Source organism: Notechis scutatus, chromosome 1 (assembly GCF_049901735.1).
Source record: "Notechis scutatus isolate UNSWTSFEM ecotype Mainland chromosome 1, rNotScu1.2, whole genome shotgun sequence".
Lineage (NCBI taxonomy): Eukaryota > Metazoa > Chordata > Lepidosauria > Squamata > Elapidae > Notechis > Notechis scutatus.
In genome coordinates this window covers 266894650-266918863 of record NC_142009.1, presented here as the reverse complement: position 1 = coordinate 266918863, position 24214 = coordinate 266894650, and the positions used below count along the sequence as shown (strand labels likewise).

Below are 24214 nucleotides of genomic sequence, written 5' to 3'. Positions count from 1 at the left end.
ACTTTGAGGTTATTACTTGGAACCCTGACACTAGCATTACCTCAAAGTAATGTGTGAACTATGTTTGTAAAATATGGATAAAGCATTAAACAGGCAGAATTTCTCCAGAAATCAAGTGTCTGATCTTTCCACTAATCTAATCCAAAATGGCTGTAGAAGGCACTAACTAGTAATTAGAGGAGAGAAAATATGACCATAGTAGATTCATACTGAAGCTTCATACTTGGGTCCAGCCTACTATAGTATGGTAGACACCTGCTTCTTTGGATTTGGTGCTTAGTGCCTATTCGTGTTGCTATGAACAGTGCCTCAATGATATCTTTTAATCCAACTGATTTCCAGGCACTGGTAGGATTTCCCAATGTCTGTCACCTCAGTTATCTGTCACTGTTACATCCCATGTCTTCCTATGGCACTGTTTGATCTTCGTCCCATGTCCGCTGCTTCTTTAGACATTCTCTCAGCACCACATCTTTGAGTGCCATCTTACTGATATACTCCTGGATGTTCTGGGTTTCATCAAGGGCAGTGGTTTTGACAATCACCAGACACCACCGGACCTCTTTTTGACTGGTGTACAATCTCTGGGAATTTGGGGTGGAAACCTCCATACATTGTGAAGAACTTCTGGGTCTTCACATCAGCAGCTTCCCTGTCCTGCTTTGACCAGCAGGATATGTTAAGACTGGCAGGAAATACATGTTAATGGCATGGATTTTGTTCTTCCCGCTGAGCTGACTTATCTTTGGTGGTACTTGATGTTGCTGTCTTCCTTGCCTCCCCACTGTGGTTCCCATGTGACTGTGGGATCTGTATTGATATGTAGCCCACTGGTAGTTCTACCTCATCAGTCTTAACTACTTTCTCACCTTTGTCTATGATCTTCACCAAATTTCTGCAGTCTGAATGACATCCTAATGTCTTCACTGTAGATTTGTGTCAAGTAGATCAGCAAGTTCGTTCTTAGCATAAAAGTCGATTTTATCCATTTAGAGGAGATAGCTGGTGGTAGTTCAACTCTTGAACTTGTACCCATATCCAGTTCTTGTGAATATCTGGCTGAGGAAGTTAAAGTCTTTGCAGAACAGCAGAGGGAACAGTGCACCACTTGATGGCCACTTGTGTGAGCTGCCTTGAGTTGACTTCCAGTGCTATCTTCCAATGTCCCATTGAGTTCTTGAGGAAGGTCCTTAGTATCCTGATCACTTTGTATAGTGCAGGTATTCAGAGATCTATGTGAGTGGCACTGAGTCGTAGGTTTTCCTGCAGTCAATCCAGGCTGTCAGATTGGTCTGTCTAGACCTTGAATCTTGAGTGACTGATCTATCTATGAGCAAAAGATATTTTGAGCTTTTGTTGTTCCCAATGATCTTCTGAATTGTATTCATGTATTGCTCCAGAAATACACACACACACATACCCACAGGTCAGGAAATAAGGAAACACAGTTTGGATAGCTACCACTTTGAATACTGAGCACCTGGAGTGTGTGGTATGCTAATCTTTAAACTTGTCATTTTTTTTTTTACCTCTTGTCATTTTTCACTCCAATTTGATATCAGATTTTAAAATCAAAATGCTTAGAAATGTAAGAGAATTACTTTTAACTTTAACCAAGAATGCGGCTACTCAAAAATAAAAATAAAAGCAATAATCTTTTCATAATTATGACCATTTCTACAGTTCTGTAATTAAGAAAGCATGTATTTATACAAACCTACTTGCACACATTGAGCACCACCCAATTATCAGCATCTCTCTCAGCACTTGCCAAGAATTAGTCTTAAAGCATATAGGCCAGTCCAATTAGCAGAAAGAAAATTGTTGGATACTACATGAAAAACAGTATTTTTTTTCATCCAGGATCTACCTCTTCCATTTTTGCTTTAAGTTTTAGGACAACATATAGCTCCATGCAAAATACATTACATAAATAAATTGCCCACAATAGTGTTGAAAAAAATAACAGGGAAAATAATTTCATTTGGATCTTCTCCTTCCTTTCTTCAACCATCAACTTTAATCAATTATGTGAAGTTCCCTTTTAAAGTACTTTTGTAAGTGGACCTTTACACTAAGAAGGAAGCAAAACCCATAATGGTGCATGCACACTATCCTGAGAGATCACGGTATCTTTGTCCTAATGTCTGGATATATTTGGAAAGTTCCTGATTAATTCTGGATGTTTTGATCTCTGTCAGTGGAGAAATCATTCATTCTCCAGCACTCATCAGTATTTGGTATATAAAGCTGGTCAGATATATTTGGTGAATATTAATGGCTGCAGATCATTGTCAGATTTAAGCATCATGACTGCCATTGTGTTTGCCAGGAAGATACAAGTATTTTGCAAATTGAAAAGGACATTATCACAGCCACTGTATCTGCCCTAGCCGAAAATACCCCCCAAACCAAAAATATCTCTTTCAAAACAATGCTGCTTACTTTTCACTATATATTAGATGAAATCCCCCCATATCCCTTATATACTTTATTTGATGGATCCATTTCAACTGTATTATCTGTTTATTTCAACCTATTATTTTACACTGATGATTTTTTATTTGTGGACTTCTTTTCATATATGATTTTGCAAGAACTGCCTGATAACTGGGTGAAAAATAAAGACACAAACAAATAGTGTAAGGAAAGAAAGTGGGGGGGGGGGGGAAATCTCACCTCTTGTGAGGTTTCGGTTGATGGTCTCCTGAGACATACTGTGCAGCCGCTTCATGTAATCTTCACTATACCAGACCCTCAGCCTCTCCCCTGGCCGGATGTCCCGACAAGTCCGGAAAAAAATCCTCTCGCTGTGCTGAAATGCCATTAGGTTTTGCTCTCTCTCCTCTCGAGATATGGCCACATACCTAGGGACAAGGATGAGGCAGGTTTTGACTTATAAACAGGCTGAGTAGAACATTAAAGCACAATTGTAGCGGGAGTGACCTTCAAAGACAGCCACAGAAACAGAAGCATTGGATGGCATGAATAATGAGATGTGAAGAAACAGAACTGTAAGAAAATAATAGGCACCTTAAGGAATATTAAATAACTTCCTGAGATTAATATAGGCCCTATGTTTCCTGTTCAGGAAAATATCGAATTGCTAAACATTACTACTTTCCAAATTTCTCTGTCTATTATTATTACCAATTAAAGATTGTTAAAATAAGAGTATGTTTCAGGATTTGTAAGACAATCCCGGTTCCGATTTAACTAAAATTAGTTACGGTTGTTGCAGACTTGATTTTACATCTGTGTTGTAGAACCAGCAAGTTAGAATTAGAAGAACTGCAGCTGTATAATATTCAATGAGAATAAGAATAGCCCATTTTAATAGCAAAAAAATAATTAATCCATATCAGCAACATGACCTTTTACATCCAATATATTAGTTACATAATGACAAATATTTTAATATGTTCATCAAACCCATAATATTAGAGAATTTATTTTGTAATCCAATGCAGTATTGAAAATGCGTAATTAGATGATACTGATTCCCATTTAAGACCAGACATACTATAGAAATATTTGCACAACTATCTGTACGAAATCACCTAATACAAATCTATTGTTTACTTCTTCAGTACATTATATGATTTATTATATAACATATGTACAGCTCACACATTTCAGTATATTTCCACTATATTTTTATTGATATTGACACCTAGTGACCATTGAAATACTAATTACTAAGTTCCACAGATGGGTCTTTACAAATTTAGAGATATTGTACTACAAAATAAGCAAATAATAGACTCACTCCTAATTTAGATTCACTCCTAATAATAGACTCACTCCTAATCATCATAGATTGCTAGGTGACAGCAAAAACAGATGCCAGGAAGATGGCTTTCACTCCAGCTAGTATAAAGTCTATTTTCAGATGGTCCAAGTTTTTGTGGCTTTTTACTATTAAAAATAAAATTCTTATGCAGATTGGCGGATACTCAGGAATGTCTTCAAGAAATCAAACTATTCTTTCACCCAAATACTTTGTGCTTCCTTTTACTTCACTACCAGCTGATTGAAAATGTTCCAAAACTTTTAAGAAATAAAATCACGGTACATTATAGTTCATAGTTTGAATTAATGATTTTGTAATAGTTCTTTTTTTAAAGCTTCATCAATCCTTCCTTTACCCAAGAATGGTACTGTATTGGACTTACCATGAGGTATCCTTCCAGTCACCAATAATGGACCCAATATAATAATGACTTTACATCTCCACATCTTCCTCTATTTTGGAACAATCCCTTCAAGCAGAGGAACTGACTTTACTTACTATATTACCAGGGACAACCATACTGGACTTAATTCTTACAAACAGAGAAGAAGTGATAGAGGGAGTTGAAACTGCAGGAACCTTGGGTGAGAGTGACCACATCATACTAGAATTCAACATAACACAAACACAAGCAATAGAACATAATGACACCAGGGTCTTGCATTTTAAAAGAGCTGATTTCAATAAACTCAAAGAGAACTTGGGAAAGATTCCCTGGATCAAAATCCTAAAGCGGAAAACAACTCAAGAATCTTGGGAAACTCTAAAAAGTATGATCATAGAAGCCCAGACCAGCACAATACCACTGAGAAAGAAAAACAAGAAATCCAAGAAGAAACCAGCATGGCTGCACAAAGATCTCTCTGGCAAATTGAAAGAAAAAAGGGACAAGTACAAAAAATGGAAAGAAGGACATACAACTAAGGCAGAATATCAGCAGATAGCCAGAATCTGCAAAGACGAAGTCAGGATAGCAAAGGCTCAGAACGAACAAAGACTTGCAACAAAAGTCAAAGATAATAAAAAAAGTTTCTCCCAACATATAAATAACAAGAAAAAAATCAAGGAAACAGTTGGTCCACTAAAGAGAGAAGATGGCAAGGAAGTAACAGGCAACAGAGAGAAAGCAGAACTGCTTAACTCATTCTTTGCATCCATCTTCACACAAAAAGAAATTATAGCTCAACCCACCAAAACATAACTGTAAAAGACAGACCAGAAATAAAAGTTAAAATAAGCAAAAAAAAATAGTAAGAGAACACCTGTCTGATCTTGATGAAAACAAATCACCGGGCCTTATGGATTACATCCCAGAGTTTTAAAGGAGCTGGCAGAGGTCATCTCAGAACCACTGCACCATATCTTTCAAAAATATAGCACCGGGGAACTACCAGAAGACTGGAAAAGAGCTAATGTGGTTCCCATCTTCAAAAAAGGAAGAAAAAAACAGACCCAGAAAACTATAGACCAATCAGCCTAACATCAATATCCAGGAAGATACTGGAAAAGATAATAAAAAAACAGATCTGCCAACATCTAGAAACAAGTAAAGTAATAACTAGCAGTCAGCATGGGTTTGTTAAAAACAGATCATGCCAAACCAATCTTATTTCATTCTTCAAAACAGTGACTAAATTAGTAGACCAGCAAAATACTGTGGACATAATATATTTAGATTTCAGCAAGGCATTCAACAAAGTAGACCACAACCTACTTCTTAGTAAGCTAGAAAAATGTGGAATAGACAGCACCACCACTAGATGGACTCGCAACTGGCTGGCAAACCATACTCAACGAGTAGTCCTTAATGGGTCTAAGTCTACATGGAGAGAAGTAAGCAGTGGGGTGCCACAAGGTTCCATCTTAGGCCCAGTACTCTTCAATATCTTCATTAACGACTTAGATGAGGGAATAGAAGGGGAACTTACCAAATTTGCAGATGATACTAAGCTGGCAGGAATAGCTAACACCTAAGAAGATAGGCTCAAGATTCAGATGGATCTTGACAGACTAGAACATTGGGCTATATCTAATAAAATGAAATTCAATGTAGAGAAAAGTAAAGTCCTACACTTAGGCAAGAAAAGCCAAAAGTACAAATATAGACTGGGTGAAACCAGGCTCAATAGCAGTAACTGTGAGAGGGATCTTGGAGTCTTAGTGGACAACCAGCTAAATATGAGCCAGCAGTGTGCAGCAGCAGCCAAAAAAGCTAATGCAATCCTAAATTGTATTAACAGAGGGATACTATCAAGATCAAAGGAAGTACTATTACCACTCTATAAAGCCTTAGTAAGACCACACTTAGAGTACTGCATCCGGTTTTGGTCACCACATTATAAAAAAGATGTTGAGACTCTAGAAAAAGTACAGAGAAAAGCAACCAGGTTGATTAGGGGACTGGAGGCTAAAACATTCAACAAACAGTTGCAGGATCTGGGCTTGGCTAGTCTAGTAAAGAGAAGGACCAGGGGAGACATGATAGCGGTCTTCCAATATTTGAGGGGCTGCCACAGGAAGGAAGGGGTCAAGCTATTTTCTAAAGCACCTGTAGGCCAGACAAGGAATAATGGATGGAAACTGAACAAGGAGAGATTTAACCTGGAAATAAGGAGAAACTTTCTGACAGTGAGAACAATTAACCAATGGAACAGCTTGCCCTCAGAAGTTGTGGGAGCGCCATCAGTTGAGACTTTCAAGAAGAGATTGGACTGCCATTTGTCAGAAATGGTGTAAGGTCTCCCGCTTGGGCGGGGAGTTGGACGAGATGACCTACAACATCCCTTCCAACTCTATTTGTTAAATCAGTTAAATACTCTTGGACAAAAAAAACCCCACTTTCTTTTCTGGCCAATATGCTTCTGGAGTTGCACTAATCAGCCCCAGAATGTGCAGATCAGGGCATTTGATTCAGGAGAAAAGCACTATGTTCCATTGCTGAAATGCCTCATTTTGGCTATTCCTATTTGTACTTGCAATCAACAAACTGAAACTACTGATAGTAGAATAGAAACAACAAAAATTTACATAAAGAGATGCATAGCTAAATAGCCTAAATATATCTGGTAAATAAGATACTAACTTCTTCTCCAATTCTATCATCTGGTTGACCAGGAAGTTATCATGTGGGACATTCAAGCATCTTGGCCATTGGAATGATGCGACTCATACAAAAATGTATGCCCTACAGTGTTGGCTTGGTAAACTTTCTGCAGAGTTGTATAATCAAAGACAGGGACATCTATGTTGTAATTCCAGATTAAAGTGGAAAAGTTGGTCCAAATAACTGCATTACTATGTCAGAGACAATTCTGCTTCCAAGGCAATTAGTACTGCTTCCTTTCAAAATTGAACAGACCATGATCCTTTGGAAAATCTATTTGCTTTCTGTTGAATATATTAAAGTTGTATTTCCTAGTTGAATGGTTAAGAGTGAAGAAGGCAACTGTTGAGGTGTTCTCCATTAGGAGAATGGGCGCACTCAGGGAAATGTAGTGAGAGTGGTGAGGAATAACACACAACCAGCATACAGATACACTGAGTAGTAAAATGTAGGTTTTACTTCCAGTAAACGGGTAAACAAAGTCCAACAAACAGTCCAAATCATACACGGTTAAAGCAAATAGTATTCAATACAATCAGACCAGGGATAATCCAAAAACGAAGTCCAGTATCATAAACAAAGTTCAGTAAACGGAATTTGCTAACAGTTTGCAAGACTCACAGCAATCCAAGCAGAGCGACGATCAGGCAAAAGGCAATAGGAAAAATGCAAGAAGAGAGCAAACCAGGTTTCTGGCTCCATCTTATGGCCATCGGAGGAACTTCAGCCAATCACAATTACAGCACTCTCTTAAAGATACAACAGTATTAAATAACTATCATGGTTTATATATTGCCAACCCAACTGTTAAGTGACTATCATTCCTAACAGAAACCCTCTTTCCTTCATTCCCCACTTTACAGGATATAAATGGGTTCTCTGACAAAATTCTAATTCAGTTTAAGTAAAATCTAAGTGTGCCGAATATGTCCAGCTGTGCCTAGTATACTCCCTGCATGTGATTAGTATGGGTAAAAGTATGGTCAAATGTTTTGTAGTGATCTCTGAAAAAGTGTAATTTGTCTTACAGATAAAGCAGAAATCTATTTGTAAGACATTCTGCCTTAGTGGAAAATACACAAGTGTTTCCTTAATGACACTTAATATAGAAGCATTAATAAATAATTCTCCATGTAACTGGACCCTGTCTATTAAGATTCATGTGGTACACATTAGTGCCTGAAGAATCCATTTTAAATGGAAAGTGTCACATAGAAAGAATGGACCTTCTGGAACATTCTACTCTTTAAAAAGTGAAGTACTATCGCTAAGGGGCTGAAAAAGAAACAGTGTGATTGCCTGTCTTCATAATATTAACTAGCAGTCCCTTGTTTAACTTAGATTAAAGGAAAACTTAAACCTGCCTTTACTCCATGCCTTTGCATACACCTAGAAGCCCTGCTGGTTCGTCTAGGTTTCTTTTTTATTTTCTTTTTGTGGAAACTGCATACCTAAAGAATAAAAAGCTAGAATAAACAGACCACTACTCTGGAGCTGTTCCCACTCAATTTCCTTATGTAGAGCCGAAGCTAGTCAAGATCTAGTGTAAAAGTGGTCACTAGGATAGGACACCATGGGCACTCGGTGTTCAATTCTACCAGACTAAAAAAAAAACAACCTTTAAGGATAGATATGTAAGGTTCATTTTCCAGTCTTAACTCTTCTCAGGAATTATGTAGATGGAGAAGACCCTTAAGGCACACTTTTCTGAGGGCACACCCTGTGTGGCAATGGTCTCTAAAAGATATTTATTCGCTTGAAGCACCCTGAAATACTTTACCTTGTTCTTAAGTTATGAGGATGGGTAGTTGCCTCTTGACTTTATGTTTCAGGAAATTCCAAATTACATCCCAAATGAATTTTCTCTAACGCTCACCTGCCTAGTGGAGCTGAATTCCCAACTGTACCCATTTTTTTTGCCATTTAGTTTTACTAAAGATCATTTAACCTGAGAAGATATGCCTCATAGATTGGTGGGAAAAGAGTCACTGTGATATGAATTAGACTTCTCCTGAAAGCAAAAAGAAGTCCAATCTTAACTATAAGTTGGATGCACAGACTTATGTCCTGTTCTGATCGCGTGCATTTAGAAGCCATGGGCCCAGACTTATTTTTTTCCCTTGCTATTAATCAGGATGGATACAAGAGATATTCATCATTCTTCCAGGAAAGGCTTGGATAATAAACTGGTTTTGGATTAACAAACTCCTTCAAGTGTTTGAACCAAACATCCTGTGAGCCAAAGTTCTTGGCAGATTGATGTGTACAAATGCTACAACCCTAGTACAGAATTGAAGGCATTCCAACAAAGAATTGGAACTCATGAACCCCTGGCAAGTTCTTTCATTTGTCTTGTGTCAACTGAGATATTAGGGAGAAAGCAGCAGGTCCAAACTGAGATTCTGATCGTAATTGAATTTTGCTGTACACTGGAGCGCTAGTGCAATTACCTTCTGTACATATATTTGCTCCCTAATTTTCTGCTAGTGTGGATCCGTTTCAGATACTTTCCTTGTTTCTGTACAATATTGACTTAGGTATTAGGCTGGGATCATATGGATAAGAAAAGAGCAAGTACAGCTTTTAGTAATCAATGACAGTGTTTTATTTTTTTGTTTCAATCAAGAAATGGGAAATTCTGCATCTGATTAGCTCTACAAACTTTTCATTGCCCAAATTAGAGAAAAAATTAGGAAAAGCATTGTTTATCTGGTGAACTTCTGAGGCCTCTTGGATTAAGATTTGTCTATTTTCTAGAGCCGGGTAAAATACTAACTTAATGAAATTGCAATGTCATGGTGTGAATGGAGCCATCTTTTATCCAGATAATTTGCATTCTTTTTTTCCATTCAATGACTGGGTATCTCCAATTTGGAACCCACTCCAGGTTCAATGCATTGGTGATGCTGCACCTGCAGCATTGTTCCCTTTTATCTATTACATGCCCAGCGCAGTTGCCGCTGGAGGTTCTGTTCTCCCTTCTAGTTTTTCTACATGACATCCCGGAGGTGATAGTCCACCATCTTTCTCCTATCACTGTGGAGTTATGATGAAGAGAATAATGAGGAGAATTATGCTTTATTTCTAAAGGTGGAGAAATTCTTTTGCCCATGATGGTAAGCAGTCAGCCATTTTTTTGTAGGGAACGCGTGCTAGAAATAATCCTGCTTCCTAATTTATTGGCCAGGATTTGGCTTAGAAGATGTAGCAAATCCCCTTACATATGACCATGATTCATGAAAGAGGGCCTATGGTGGTTTGTGAATCCTTCTTGCCTTGAACACATTTGGGTCTTCTGACTCATATGCATTGTTTTCCCATCTTTGGGGTAATTCATCATTGCTGTTGCAATTTCATGCAGGAAGAAAAAAAAGTTCGAGGCCAAATTCCTTCTTTCAGGCTTGACAGACAGTGAAAAATTATGTCTGCTCATATTGTGACTGGAAAAGCATTACTAATTTTCTTCTTGTTTTCTGCATCCTGAATCTTGTCTGGATGGCCACAAGGTACATGTGGCAGATGGCAATGAAAGCTTCTTGCAGTGGAGAAATGCTACAGTTGAAATTCCTGGGGTCTTCTGATATTTAGTATAAAAATCCTTCCTTCCTTCCTTCCCTCCCTCCCTCTAGAATGGAGCAGGTAAGAGTCAAATTCTTTTCTTCAGAAAGCAGAGCCAAGCCACTGCAGCCAGGTCAAAAACAAGATCTACACTCCTTAGTTTCTTTCTTGGTCAGCCATTGAAATGGGTTAGAACAATGGTTCTCAATCTGAAATGGGTTAGAACAGTGGCTCTCAATCTGTTCACCATAAACCCCTTTTAAATAACTTTTGTGGCCATGGACCCCCAAAAAACTCAAATTTTAAATCATAACATTTCTTTAAGCCTTTGCCAGGGGTCTGTTGGACCCAGATTCAGAATCACTGGGTTAGAACATATATACGAAGATGCAAAATCATCCATTTTGAAATTTTATTTGGACTACTATTAATGTCCTATTGTTATAGAAAGAATCAGAACGTTTCCCTGAAAACAAAATAATTGGCTTAATCCAAAAGGGCTTTCTAAAAGAAAAGTTTCATTTTCAAATTATTTTGAAAACATTAAACAAACAAGAAGCTCTCCAATTTACAGTATTCCACAAATATTAAACTGAGCAATTACACATATCTTAAAATGAGTAAGGCAATAGTGGACAATATTCTGTTGGCTCTGAAGAGATTATAGTAATTTATTTGAAGCTATTCATTTTGGATCATGTATGTGTGTGTTCGTGTGCACAAATGAACATTCATATTGCTCTGCAAACCATTTCAAAAATTGGAGAGAAACCCAAGAACCCATGATTTAAAACAAGAACTTTGCATTTGCATGATTATTTCAAAGATAAATTCATTATAGAATATACTTACTTAGTATTCCTATTAGCCAATCTTCCCTAGTCTAGCATCTATTTGCTATATTGTAACTCCATGAATTCCAAGTCATAGGCCATCCTACAATGTTGGGCACTATAATTTACACCACTAAAAGATGCCAGGTTGATTTTACAGAACTAGTTGCACTGATATCACAAGATGGTTTGTAAGTATGCAATTTAGAAAGTGGCTATTTTAAACCTTATTTAAAAGTAACAATGAAATAAGCATGTCATGTTTTTGCACATGAAATAGACTTTAGTTATATGCAGAAACTTTCATATTTCAAGCCAAACTCACCGCTGATTGTTGATAGGCAAACATTTCTAGATCTTGTCAAAAATTATAGCAAAAGAGATATGTTGCCAGGCATGCATAAGTTGTACGTGTTGCAGGTAAAGGATATATGAAAACTGGAACTATTATGCATCTTATATGGAATAAAACATCAAAGAATTTAAAGTTGTCTTGAGCACAACTTCAGAAACACATAAAAGAGCATCTTATTCTGAGTTTTAAATATTATATCTTTATTGTTAACAAAAATAATCATAAATTCCATCAGAAATATTAGGGTAAGCAGAGCAATATTGTCAGAGGCACTTAAAACATGCCAGGTTTCAACAGTCACATATAAGAAAGCACCCCTCATGGGATGATAAAAGAAAGCATTTCACAGAGCATAGAATGCCTCCTTTTTCCTAATGCCTCAACAAAATAGTATACCATAAGCTGTATCATTAACACAGATAAATTAGTATATCAAAACAGAAGAGTCACATTTCTTATATCTGGTTTTTGGCTTCTTATCCTACTAAACACCAGGGACTGCATGTATTCACCTAAACTAACCTTAACTCGTTGTGGGTATGCTACCTAGAAATTCTGAATGCTATAGTCCAGAGGATATCAGTTGGGAAAGATTACCGTAGAACTATAAGGAAAATCATTCTAATTGGTAATGCTAACTGATCTGTCTTTAGGTTGTTCTCAGGAGCACTTCTCCAAGACAGGCATTTCTGAAAACTAATTCCTCAGTTGCATCAGAATCATTTATTTTAAAAGAGAGAGAGACAGCAAAACAAATTAAAACCATTCAGATGGACTAAACATGATTTAATTCACTTACTTAGTTTACATTGTACAATTAATATACATGACACTCTATATAATTAATATAAGAAAAATATAAGGGACCCTGCTACAAGAAATTAATAATATAATGAATTTCCAAGAAACAATGGTTAGCAACAGAATTATTTGAGCATTAAACTTCCACATTCTCTTTGTTATTTCCTTCACATTGTAATTATCTGGTTCTATAGCTTTTCAAACATTTCAAACACTTGATTCTGTTTGGCACTTACTGATTTTTCTTCCCTATAGTTTGCGTCATCAGTATAGAAAGAAAATTTCTTTCAGGGGAAAAAAAAGGCAACGTGAAGAATAATTCACTGCAGCTATGTCTTAAGAGGAATACTCCTTGTATTTGACAATTGCGATAAGGAAGACTCCATATAAACAGGGGATGAGAAGCAAATATACACAAGATATAGCACACATGCTTTTTTAGCATACATAGAATAAGTCGATTTATTTCTGGATTAAAGCATCTGCTTCCAAACCCAACCTTAAACTTATCAGAGTTGGCTCAACTACATTTTCTTCCTACCAAAGAGTTAGCTTGTATATTTTGGGTAATATGTGATACTTTATGTCTCATTTTTAGCATACATAGAATAAACTGATTTATTGCTGGATTAGAACATTTGCTTCCAAAACCAACCGGAAATTTATCAGACTTGGCTCAGCTACATTATCTTTCTACTAAAGAGTTAACTTGCATCTTTGGAGTGACATGTAATACTTTATGCCTCAATTTGCCTTTCTTCATGTTAAGTCACAATCTGACATGAGGAAATACAAAGTAGAAAATCTATGCTAAAACAAGCATAGTTACAATAGTGCATTGTCTTTGCTATGAGTTGGTAACCTACCAACTCTACCTATTCTACGTTATGAAAACAATAGATCCATTGAAGTCAGAATAATTACACCAATGTGACAAAATTAATATTTGAGCATGCTTCAGTTATTTGCTTTAAATGTCATTCCTCATCTAACACAGGCAAGTTTTTAACATATTATGGTACAGACTGGAATAGCCATAAGATGTATTGCACTGAAAGTACTGAAGAACTAACCACAAAAATCAGCAGACAGGCCAACACTAGCTATTTGTTTCTTACATGTTAATCATTTCATTTCAGTCAACGTCTTTATACTTATCTATTTCTTCTTTATATTGTGCAGTATTGTAATATGCTTACAATCTTATACAATTTAATCATTATTAGTTAAAATTGCTTTTTGCCATGAAATTAATAATAAAAAACAATATATTGTGTAATTATTTACAGGATTGGAAGTAAAGAAATACTGACTGTATTGCTTCAAGTTCCTTCTTTTGTTGGTATCTATTCTGATTTAACATCCCATTCCCAAATGTCAGTAGTTAATAACTAAGCCAAAAAAATTAGGTATGGGACTGTTACATGAGACCAAAGTGTTATCTAATCTCACAATCTGTTTCTTCACAGTGTTGAAAAAAATTAACAGTGCATTCAGTTCTACAACTTTTTCAGTCTGGGAACTGCCCCATGACTTTTTATCCCGCCTTGAGGTCAAAGTTTATCACACAAATCACTAGAATGGGCAAGGCCAACTCTTTCAGTTCTTTCAGGGAAAAAGAAGGTGGAAAAATAGTCAAGCTTAAAATTAGTGCTTTGAACCTTGCACCAATAAAATATTTATTTCACCCACCCCAAACAGAAAATTATTTGGGGGGTGGGAACAGGATTAAGGGGTAGAGGATGCCTTAAACATATTCAAGATTTAAAACTCCTAATTTGTAAACCCCTTAAAACTTCCTTCTTTCAAATGTTCCAACACAGAAAAGATCAAAAAATTTCAGACCCAACTGTGAAGGCTACAAACAAGTTTCCCTTTCCAAACCTAGATTCTTATTGATGTCTACATAGTGCCACATGCAATAGTAGAATAAAGACCAAGAAGAAAACTAGACATTACCATTGATCATAGTAATATACTGTATTTACTTAAACCTAAATATCTAGTAACATTGCCAGAATGTTTCCTGAGCTTAAAATGTAGTCAAAATCAAATCTATAAGAACCTTGGATTTGTAGATCATGCAGTTCTTTATGACTTATACCATCTGTTTTTATTAAAGAGGACAACATACCTTCTACTGCATTGTTTTACAACACAAATACTGTTTCCAAGTACATCAAGCAAAGCTTACTTCTAGCTAGGAAGTTCCAAAGCTTATTGCAAAAGTTGATATAATTTATAATATTCTTAAGAGAACATTTTCATTAACTTCCCCAATGTTTATGCTAAGAAGTACTAATTAAACCAACATCAACTGCACTTTTTAATATAATATTGTGGAAAACTAAAAATAGTGTTTTTTCTTCCGTGATCCAATAATCCGAATAACAGGAGTCGCCTTGGGCTGATGTTGGCTAATATTTGTTTTGGTTTCAATGGGGCTCTTTGACTCAATTCTCTGCAGGTTTATTTCTTGGCTAGCATTAGAAATATGATTCTTGTTCGAAGTTTGAAGCTCATCTTTGATTTTAATTAAAGTTTAGCACATTTGGGTGATTTCTCCACTCAGGTCAGATATCTTCTGGCTCATTGCGTGCATGTTGCTTGGCACATCTCTATGGATTGTCACCAACTCTTGACAGAATTGTCTGAATAGTTCCGTCTGTTGAATGTGAGAATCAAAGAGCTGATGATCAAAGCCAGAAATAGGTGGGTTTTGGACAAGAGGTTGAGGGGGCCTAGTGGAAAACTCAGAACATGAATTTAGATGAATTTTTTCTTCCCTTTGGCTTAGACTATTTGAATGATCTGACAAACACAATGAATGAAGGAAAGATGGCATGGAGAGATCATCGGTTTCTTCAGAACACCTTTGTGATGAAAAGTGGTGCTGCTGTGAGGGGCCTGCCATTTCTTCTCCTTCATCAGCTTGAAACAGAAACAGGGAAAAAAAGAGAGAAGACACCAGATTATTTGCACGAAGGCTTTGCGTTGACAAACTCTACTTCAAAAAAAAAGCCAAAACTTAAATTTGGGATTCAGTGAAATCTGTGTTTCTATACTATTTAGAAAAGTATTTAAATAATTTATTTTGTAAAACAGTATCTGCTTTAAAAAAAACCATGAAGAACACATAAAAAAACCCCAATCTGATTGAACAGATGACATATTATAGCAGAACATCTGATTTCACTGAGCCAGATTACAAAAGCTAAAAACAAGAATTGCTCTGTTATACTCTGCCCTCCTGATATAGCATAATAATGTGTCCACTTTCAGATCACTATATTAGACTGAAATGACTGCACGAAAGTATTTTGTAATCACTAAATTAAATAGAAAGCTGGTTTGATGTAATGGTTAAGGCATCACACTCGAGAACCCAGGAGACTGTAAGTCCTATTCCTGACTTGGCCATGAAGCCAATTGGATGACCTTGGGGCAATCATTCTTTCTCAATTCTATGAAGCAAGTAATGGCAAATCACTTCTTAAATCTTGCCAAGAAAACTGCAGAGATCTGTCCAGGAAGTTGCCAGGAGTCAAGACTCATACATACATACACACACAAAACACTGATGAATGAAACATGACCTATAGTGTCCTTCTACAGTCTTCATAGTATACATAGAAATGAAGCAGTATTAATTTACTGTTCTAATGAAATACTGATAATTATATACCAGAATCTCTGAGTTCAGTAAAAGCAGCACTAATTTTATGGAATCATTTCTTGTCTTTATGTCTTTTATAATAGAGAGATTTGCATCAGTGATCAATCTTGACAGTAATTTTAAGTGTTCCCAAATCAAGCTATAGCTCAGCAGTAGAGCTAATACCTTCCAGCTAGGAAGTTCCAGATATTGCAGTAGTAAAGCAAAAAGGGACCACAGACTGAGATCTTAGGGAATAACTAACTGCTGCAGTCTGAACCTATATATGAATCAATAATAAGGCAATTCCTTAGTGTGCCATAAGTCACTGAAGGCATGGAAGAAAAAGTAACTCAAGTATGGCTATACCATCTACATGCACTGCATACTCCTATTCCTTCTTGTAATAAAGAGGCTCTATCACTATAAAATGAATGAAATATTTTATAATCTTCTGTTTTCTTCAAATAAGAGCAAATTCAAAACTAACACAGTTTTTTTTAAAGCCTTCAAATGGGAACTTAATAAACTTTGTTGGGTTGTATAACTTTCATAAATTATTGCCTAATATATAAAATTTTACCCATAGAATTGTATCTTAAATTGTAGCTGAGATCCAAGTACACACAGGTGGGACATAATTTTTTCTTTCCTTTATTTTGTTGCAATGCTATCCTTCTTGTATTAGTTTTCAGATGACAGATCTCAGTTTATTCTCTAAATCAGCAAGAACTACTGATAATACAACTATTGTTTCTGGAATTTTCATTACGTTTGGTCCACTCCATCATCTGTATCCACAAAAGCAATGAAAATAAGTATATATTTACGATACTTATCCTGAATACAGGTAGTTCCCAGATGCTAGATACAAACAGCCTGCCTATAAGAAAATATTGCCTTTCTCTGATCTGACAAAACACTGAAACTGTGCAATTCTTTCAGGAACTATTGAAACGGTATGTTTTTATTTTACAACATATTTTTAGTGGTTTTTAGTGGTTTCTGAAAGTATTGTGTTCCTTCAGAGTTTTACTGGCTCACAGAAGAACAATGTTGTCTGCTATTTTTACTAATAGGCAGCCCATTTGTAACTAGATGTTCCAATTTAAATATGAATTTGGATTAAAGACAGAGTTGCGGAATGGAACTTGTTCTTAACTTAGAGACTGCTTGAATCACAAATGCCGGTTAAGATATACTGAGTAGCAAAATCCCATTTTGAATATGGACAATGTATATATATAAAGCAGGACGTATCCATATATGAATAAATGCTGAAATTCTTGATGGGACGGGAGAATAGTAATACAGGAATACTAGGTATATGCAGGTTGAGTACATTAACCTGTACAGTATTGGCTCAATATCAGAAAAGACCATGGAAGTAAGGATAACACCAATATGGATTATGTACCAATAGTCAACTACATCACCAGCCTCTTTTAGACTATTTCTACATCTATGGAGAAAATACAGAAGCAATTTTTGTTATCTGCAGTAGTTACAACTGCCACAAATGCTGAATTAGCAAATGCTGAAACCATGGCAAGGAACACGCACATTGGGTTAAATGTTAACCACCCAATTTTAACTCTGCATGACTGTGAATATACGCCACTATCAGTTACAAATAAAATTTTTGAGTAAGCAAATATGCAATCTATAAATAATAAAAATATCTGGTATTTATATAGGATGTATTAATGATGACAATAAGATTCACATTTGTGATTCCTTCTCTCCCTTGTTGCATATATGTGTCATATATCACACATGTCATTCTATAGATGAGGCAGTATCATATTTTCTATCCTTTATGCTAACCTGAATAATAAGGTTCACAGCCTATATCAGTTTATTCAAGAAATGAAGAAAGTACCCAGAGCAGGAAATATTAAATATTTCAGGAAATCTGAACTAGAAGGTGTTCTTCACCTAAAAGGGAAACATTAACTTTTGTATAATACATTTCTTTGTCAGAACCAAGCTGTACAGCAGGGAACAGACAAGAGATAATACTTACAACTGGTTGATGGGCTGTCAACCACGTCCAGATCCGCTCTCCAGAAGCCGTGTATCTGGCGTGACGAATGCAGCGTCGACTTGATGGCTCTCTCGTGGGCGGTCAGGACAATGGCCGAGGGCCTTCCCGGGCTGCTGGGACTGGAGATGGACCTCCGCATGAATGCCAGTTTGTCTTTGGTCCTTCTTTTCATGTCGTCCCATCTGTGCTTAATATCTTTTACAGACCTGGGAACATGGCTCACTGATGTGATTTTTCTGGCTATAACTTCCCAGATCTTGTCCCTGTCTGCAAGAGATAGACATATTGTCTCCCTTCCAAACAGCCTGGCTTCGTTCTGAGTCATTTCAGTGACCAGAATGTCCAGTTCTTCCCTGGAGAACTTGGGCTTCCTCTTTCGTTCAGTCATGTTCCTTGGGTTAAATATCCCACAAAGGATAAATGGTAAAAGGAAATCAATGTGATATACTCACACTACTAAAAATAAGAAACATGTCCCACTGTATATTAATTTCCAGGTTGATGAGCTTTTTCTCAAGAAAATGCCTTCCACTCTTACCACAAGCACAGAAAGTAAGAAGATATTTGGTGTGTATAAGAGCAGTCCTCTTAGGTTGGTGGGGAACAAAGATTCACGTGCAACTTGTACCATATTTTGTGTAATCTTTTCATGTAAATGAACAGGTATTTGTAGAATTTTGTTCATTCTTGGAGAAATTTAATTATCTTTGGCAAGAAACAAAACAACTACCAAATATTCTGATTCTGATACAAAAAACAATTCTAGGGGTTAAAAACTATGTTTATTGATTCACATAAAAATGGACCCTGAAGATAGTTACCACTGGGCAATGACTCAAGAGACCTAATAGATTAAACGTATAAATAAATAAAATTAGCAAGGGTATTCTGGATTTTCCACACTGATAATTTTACAAGATTACCAACTGTTTCTCCTCCTTGATAAAATGATGTTTGCTTCTTTCATAGGAAACAATGAACAATCTTTCTGTTAAATAGGTTAATTAAAGTTCACCTGATGTTGCAAGCAGGTTCTAATAGACAAAAGAGAACTGCTAAAAAGATCCATGGCTACTTTCAAAATTTACAACACTGTTTGGGAAACGGGGAAAATCTGAGAACTGGTGATATTATCTGCAAGAAAGATTCACACAGCTATTTTCCATAGTGTTTTGTAATCTGATACAAATTTCATCCAAATTTTCTATCTTTTATGGGCTTTGACTGACATTTCATTTCATACTAGACATATTTAGCAAATATCCTATAAATAACAAATACAATAGTTTGCTAAAAAGTCTTCCTGATCCAACCATAATGTTTATCACATGTCTATAACAAATACTTAACCAGAAAAAAACTCTTTCTATATTTATGAAAAATGCAACATTGCATAGTTCAAAAATGTGACAGATAAGAGTATTTTAATAACATATAACCATAGGAGCCTTGGTGGCGCAGTGGTTAGAGTGCAGTACTGCAAGCTATTTCTACTGCCGTTTGGCAGATCGAATCCCACCAGGCTCCAGGTTGACTCAGCCTTCCATCCTTCCGAGGTGGGTAAAATGAGAACCCAAATTGTTGGGGGCAATATGCTGACTCTGTAAACCACTTTGAGAGGGCTGTAAAGCACTATAAAATGGTATATAAGTCTAAGTGCTATTGCTATTGCTATTCCCTAACCATTCCCCACAAATAAGATGAACTAGCACATAATACACTTAACCCATGATAAATTATATCAACAGATGCTCTAGGAGCCCCAGAATAATTCAGAATGTACCATATTGTATTTTGTTAAAATACTGCATTTTCTGTATTCTGCTGAATTTTACATCAAGTATAACAATTTTTCCCATTATACCAGATCTTCATGCAAACCTAAGTTCAATGTACTCAGAAATAAATTACATTTCAGTAATGAATTCTTCAGGAACTTATTTTAGAAGGCTTGGGCAGATGTAATTTGACCATAATTGCAAGTGCCAAGAAGTAGGACTTATCAATTTTACTTCATTATCTGGAGTACTGAACATCCAAAGAGACCATGAAGCTCAAATGTACATCCTAATTTTTCCAATTTTAATTTAGCAAAATAAAATGTAAGAAAGGAAAGAAATTTATGCTTTTGAATACTTTGACCATTTTGAGTCAGCATAAGCCATAAAAGAAGCTGTTGTAGCATTACCATTTCAAACCCAGGCAATATTTTAAAAGAACTGGTACTGTTCTAGGTTTATATTCCTGTCAACATCATCAGTAACCAAAAATTGGTTATCGTATTCTAATGAGAAAAGGTAGCCCACATTTTTCTTTACTAGTAGCATATTTCCCTAGCTAATGTGGCAGTTTGAAAATACAGTATTTTCCTTTCCCTCTCATGTTAATCTATTTTTAATAATGTGACACAAGCATTTTTAGAAAATACAAAACAATGCTGTGCCAGCTTACTACAATTTGAGGATATTTTGAAGAAAATAGAAAGGCAGCAAACTAAAAAGATAGAATAAAACTGTTTCCTATTCAACTGCAAATTTCAATCAACTATACTAACAAGTTGTTAATACCAACAAGTATTACAGAACTCAACAAACTTTTCCAGACTTGAGAGGATAACCTATAAGTGGCCTCACTATTTCCACAATGTTCTGTTGGAGCCAGGCTATTCAATTAGATATTCTTTTAACATTGTGGAAAGATATTTAAAAATGGCCACTAAGTCAATGAAGACTAATTATTATTAGTAGCCACAGAACACTGATTTTATGTGAAAAGAAAAATAAAAGAGGGAGAAGAGAAAACTGACATGAACAACGCTAGACTACAGTTTACTATAAGTCCAAATGGTTGGAATATACAATAACACAAATCTCACAAGCAAACTCTAGTATCAATATATATAGATATTTGCCTTAATTTGTTATTTTTTAATTTGATGAATACTTTTGATTGACTAGTTTCTTCTGTATTCCACCTTTACTGTTATACTGTTACTGTTATATTTGCACTCCACTTATATGCAGGCATGTTTACTCACAAATCATATTAAGTTCAATATGATTTCTTTTGAAGTAAATCAAAATAATATTGCAAATTTCTATACAGAAGGAAATGTTTTGACTGGTTTAAAAATAACCAGTGTTAATCTGATATTTGGTACTAGTGTGCCACTTCATCTGTTATAATACATCTTCAAGGAATGAATTGATACATTTCTGATATATAATATGCCTTCCAGGGATATTGGAAGTTTTAAAGGGATAAGGGATAGCTGGAAGTTATCAATCAAATTTCCCCAACTCTTGCAATACAGATACCATATTTTTTACCCATATCATTGTTAAATTATTTTAAAAAATTATTATTTTTAGTACAATATCTTCAAAGTATTTTGTCATGAACCATCTACCATTTGACATAATCTATAGCATAAATTTACACACAGATCCACCATAACAATTAGACATAGATCGAGACTGATTTAGGGAATAAAACAGCAGCAGCACATTACTGACCAATTTGTCCTATTCTTCATGAGCAAAGTTGTGAAATACTTTATGTAAAGTACAAATAGTTAGAAGTTTTTGTGAAAATCAATGAGAAATAACAGGGGAGTTATCAAACTGAAATTTGTGGATGCAGATATGATACATCTAGTCTACTTGTCCCACTGTGCCATTAAAACAAAGATAAAACAGCCAATAACCCTAACAAAAAGGATCAAGCAAGTTTCCTACAACAGAGTTTTTTCCATTTCTGTTCTGATCTACTAGCAAATCTTTTTGAAGTTATTTTAATACACATAAAAAGCAATCATAAACAAGCTACAGGAATCACAGCTAAATCACTGTAATGACCAAGCTCTCTCTTGTCCCCTATAAAACTCTGCTTTTTTGTTCAAAAGATAAACAGAATATTTGAAAGAAAATTTATCAATGAAATTAAAAATCAAGTCATGCATAATTCATTTTCAAAAACTGAAAACAGGGAAGTGTATTCTTTCTTTTTACAGATGCAAATAAAAACACACAGGGAAATTACGTATACTAAACAGACTAACCTCATCCAGTTTGATGTAGTCTCATCTGTTCCATCTATGGATTTATAGTGGTTGTTCTTATCAACGATCTGGGGAAAAAAACCAAATGTATAATAACAAAGTTAGGTTCATGCAGTATAAGGTAATTAAATGAATAAATGCAATCGTTTAATTTTTCATTCTTAGAACAATATTTCCAATTTATTTATTGAAGCTGACAAAAAAAAATGCATCTGGAAAACAGCTGGGTTTTGCAGTCTGCGGAACTATTTTTTCTTGTATGAAAACCTGATTCCTGACTTCCAAGTTTTACTTTGTTCTTTACACTTTAATCCTTCCCTGAAGATTAGTTGTACGAAGAGCTTCTTAATTACACATGTTCTTCTTATGGCTGAATTACATGCAAATATGTACAGATGTTAATCTCACTGATTCCTTAAAGAATCACCCAGCTGAGAATACTCACCAGCCAAGAGAAAAATCCTGCTGACTTGTCCTGACTAGACAGCTTCCCTTCATATGGTCCAAAGATGCGGCCTTTGGGGATAACATCATTTACGCAGCGCACATCCCGTTCCCCATTTGGCTCTTTGATCACTTCCATGCCAGGAGGGACAGTGAGCACAGCTCGTTCAGGGATGCCAATGGGCACTGGAGCATCAGACACAAACATTGGTGGGCCATGATTTGGACATTCATCTACGAAGTACTCCTGGCACGACTCACAAACTATAGAAAGAAGAAATAACAAGAATAAGTCCAGCCCTCCTAATTTTGCTAAGGAGGCCAGTAAGTTTTTTGAATTTAATTTTAATTTTCAAATAAAACCTGCCGATGAGTTACAACTTCCACCAACATTGTAAACAAATTACCAAAAATAACGAAGAGACTTTTTTCCTTAAAAAGCAATTCCCAGCCATAAGGCTACATCTCTTTCAGTCATAGTTTATGCATTCAGCAAGGATTTCAGCCCATTCAATATTGCAAACATTTGCAATAGGAAAGCAAATGTTTGCTTCCTGAATGAAGGTATAATTCAGAAATTCTTGCCTATAAGAATCAAATATTATTTAACCCAACCACTCCTAGAAGCAGAAGCAAACAAATGTACAGTAGTTTACCACATCTATTATGTTTGTGTTCCCCTGTATACATCATCCTTACTCCACACAGCCAATACTAAGAAAACAGTACAATATGAATTAAGGTACGAAAATGTATACTACAGTTGCTGTTGAGGCTCTTTGAACTAGAGATTATTCCTAGCCCAACGGTTTTTTTTTTAAAAGATGGAAACACATTTGAATTAGTCCTAATAGTTCACATTCATATCATAACATGTAAATGAATGTTCTTGCTTATGAAGTAGCTCTTGTTCATAATTAAGTACCAGGCCAAGGTATGCAATTAATACATTAGTACTGTATTCCTTTCATAATTTCCTGAGTTTCTTTAATAGTTCCAAGGCTTGATTTTTAAAAATCTTTTATGAAAATGCAACTTGACCAGACTACAACTGGATAAATTTACTGGTGGCTCTTCACTACTCATTATCTATTATTCTATTGCAACCTCATAAGGTTGCCAATATAAAATTGGAGATAACACATATATGTAAATGAAGGGGTAGCAATTCTGGCAAGATCAGCACTGTGGGAATCATATAAGAACAGTGACATTGATTATAACTTTTTGAACCAAAACAAGAGTTCAAAGCAATACTATAAAGGAATCAATGTAATTTTCATTGCATATTGTCTCAGAACAATGCCAAGTTTTGTTTAAATGTAAATTGTGGCATAAACTTGAAGAGATATATTTAATGCTTTCTGAATTGGAATCTCAATTCTCATCCATGTGAGATAAAGATTCCGTATTTCTTTGTTTCAGTAGAAGAATCACATGAACGTTTGCTTAAATGCTTAGTATGCCAATTCTCATTACAAAATAATTACCAAAAGTGTTAATATGATCCTGCTCAGAACTCAAAGAAAAGAAAGTAAGCAGTTAGCATACATCTACAGTTTCCC

The 24214-nt window shown here is 35.6% G+C and overlaps 1 protein-coding gene and 1 pseudogene across 5 annotated transcripts in view; both read right to left on the bottom strand.

Moving 5' to 3' along the window:
* The window catches only part of PRDM11 (PR/SET domain 11), a 61523-nt gene that overhangs the window by 16728 nt on the left and 20581 nt on the right, over positions 1-24214 (bottom strand). For all 4 annotated transcript variants that reach the window (XM_026671277.2, XM_026671276.2, XM_087951281.1 and 1 more), the window contains 3 exons: positions 22651-22913; positions 22206-22273; positions 2680-2867 (listed from right to left, as the gene is read on the bottom strand). In XM_026671277.2, coding sequence (XP_026527062.1) covers positions 2680-2867; positions 22206-22273; positions 22651-22913 — 519 coding nt within the window. The remainder of the gene's footprint in view (positions 1-2679; positions 2868-22205; positions 22274-22650; positions 22914-24214) is intronic.
* Positions 14652-18951, bottom strand: LOC148133363 (uncharacterized; annotated as a pseudogene). The gene is made up of 2 exons (XR_015746696.1): positions 18125-18951; positions 14652-15374 (listed from the first exon to the last, which is right to left on the bottom strand). The product of XR_015746696.1 is annotated as an uncharacterized LOC148133363 (transcript).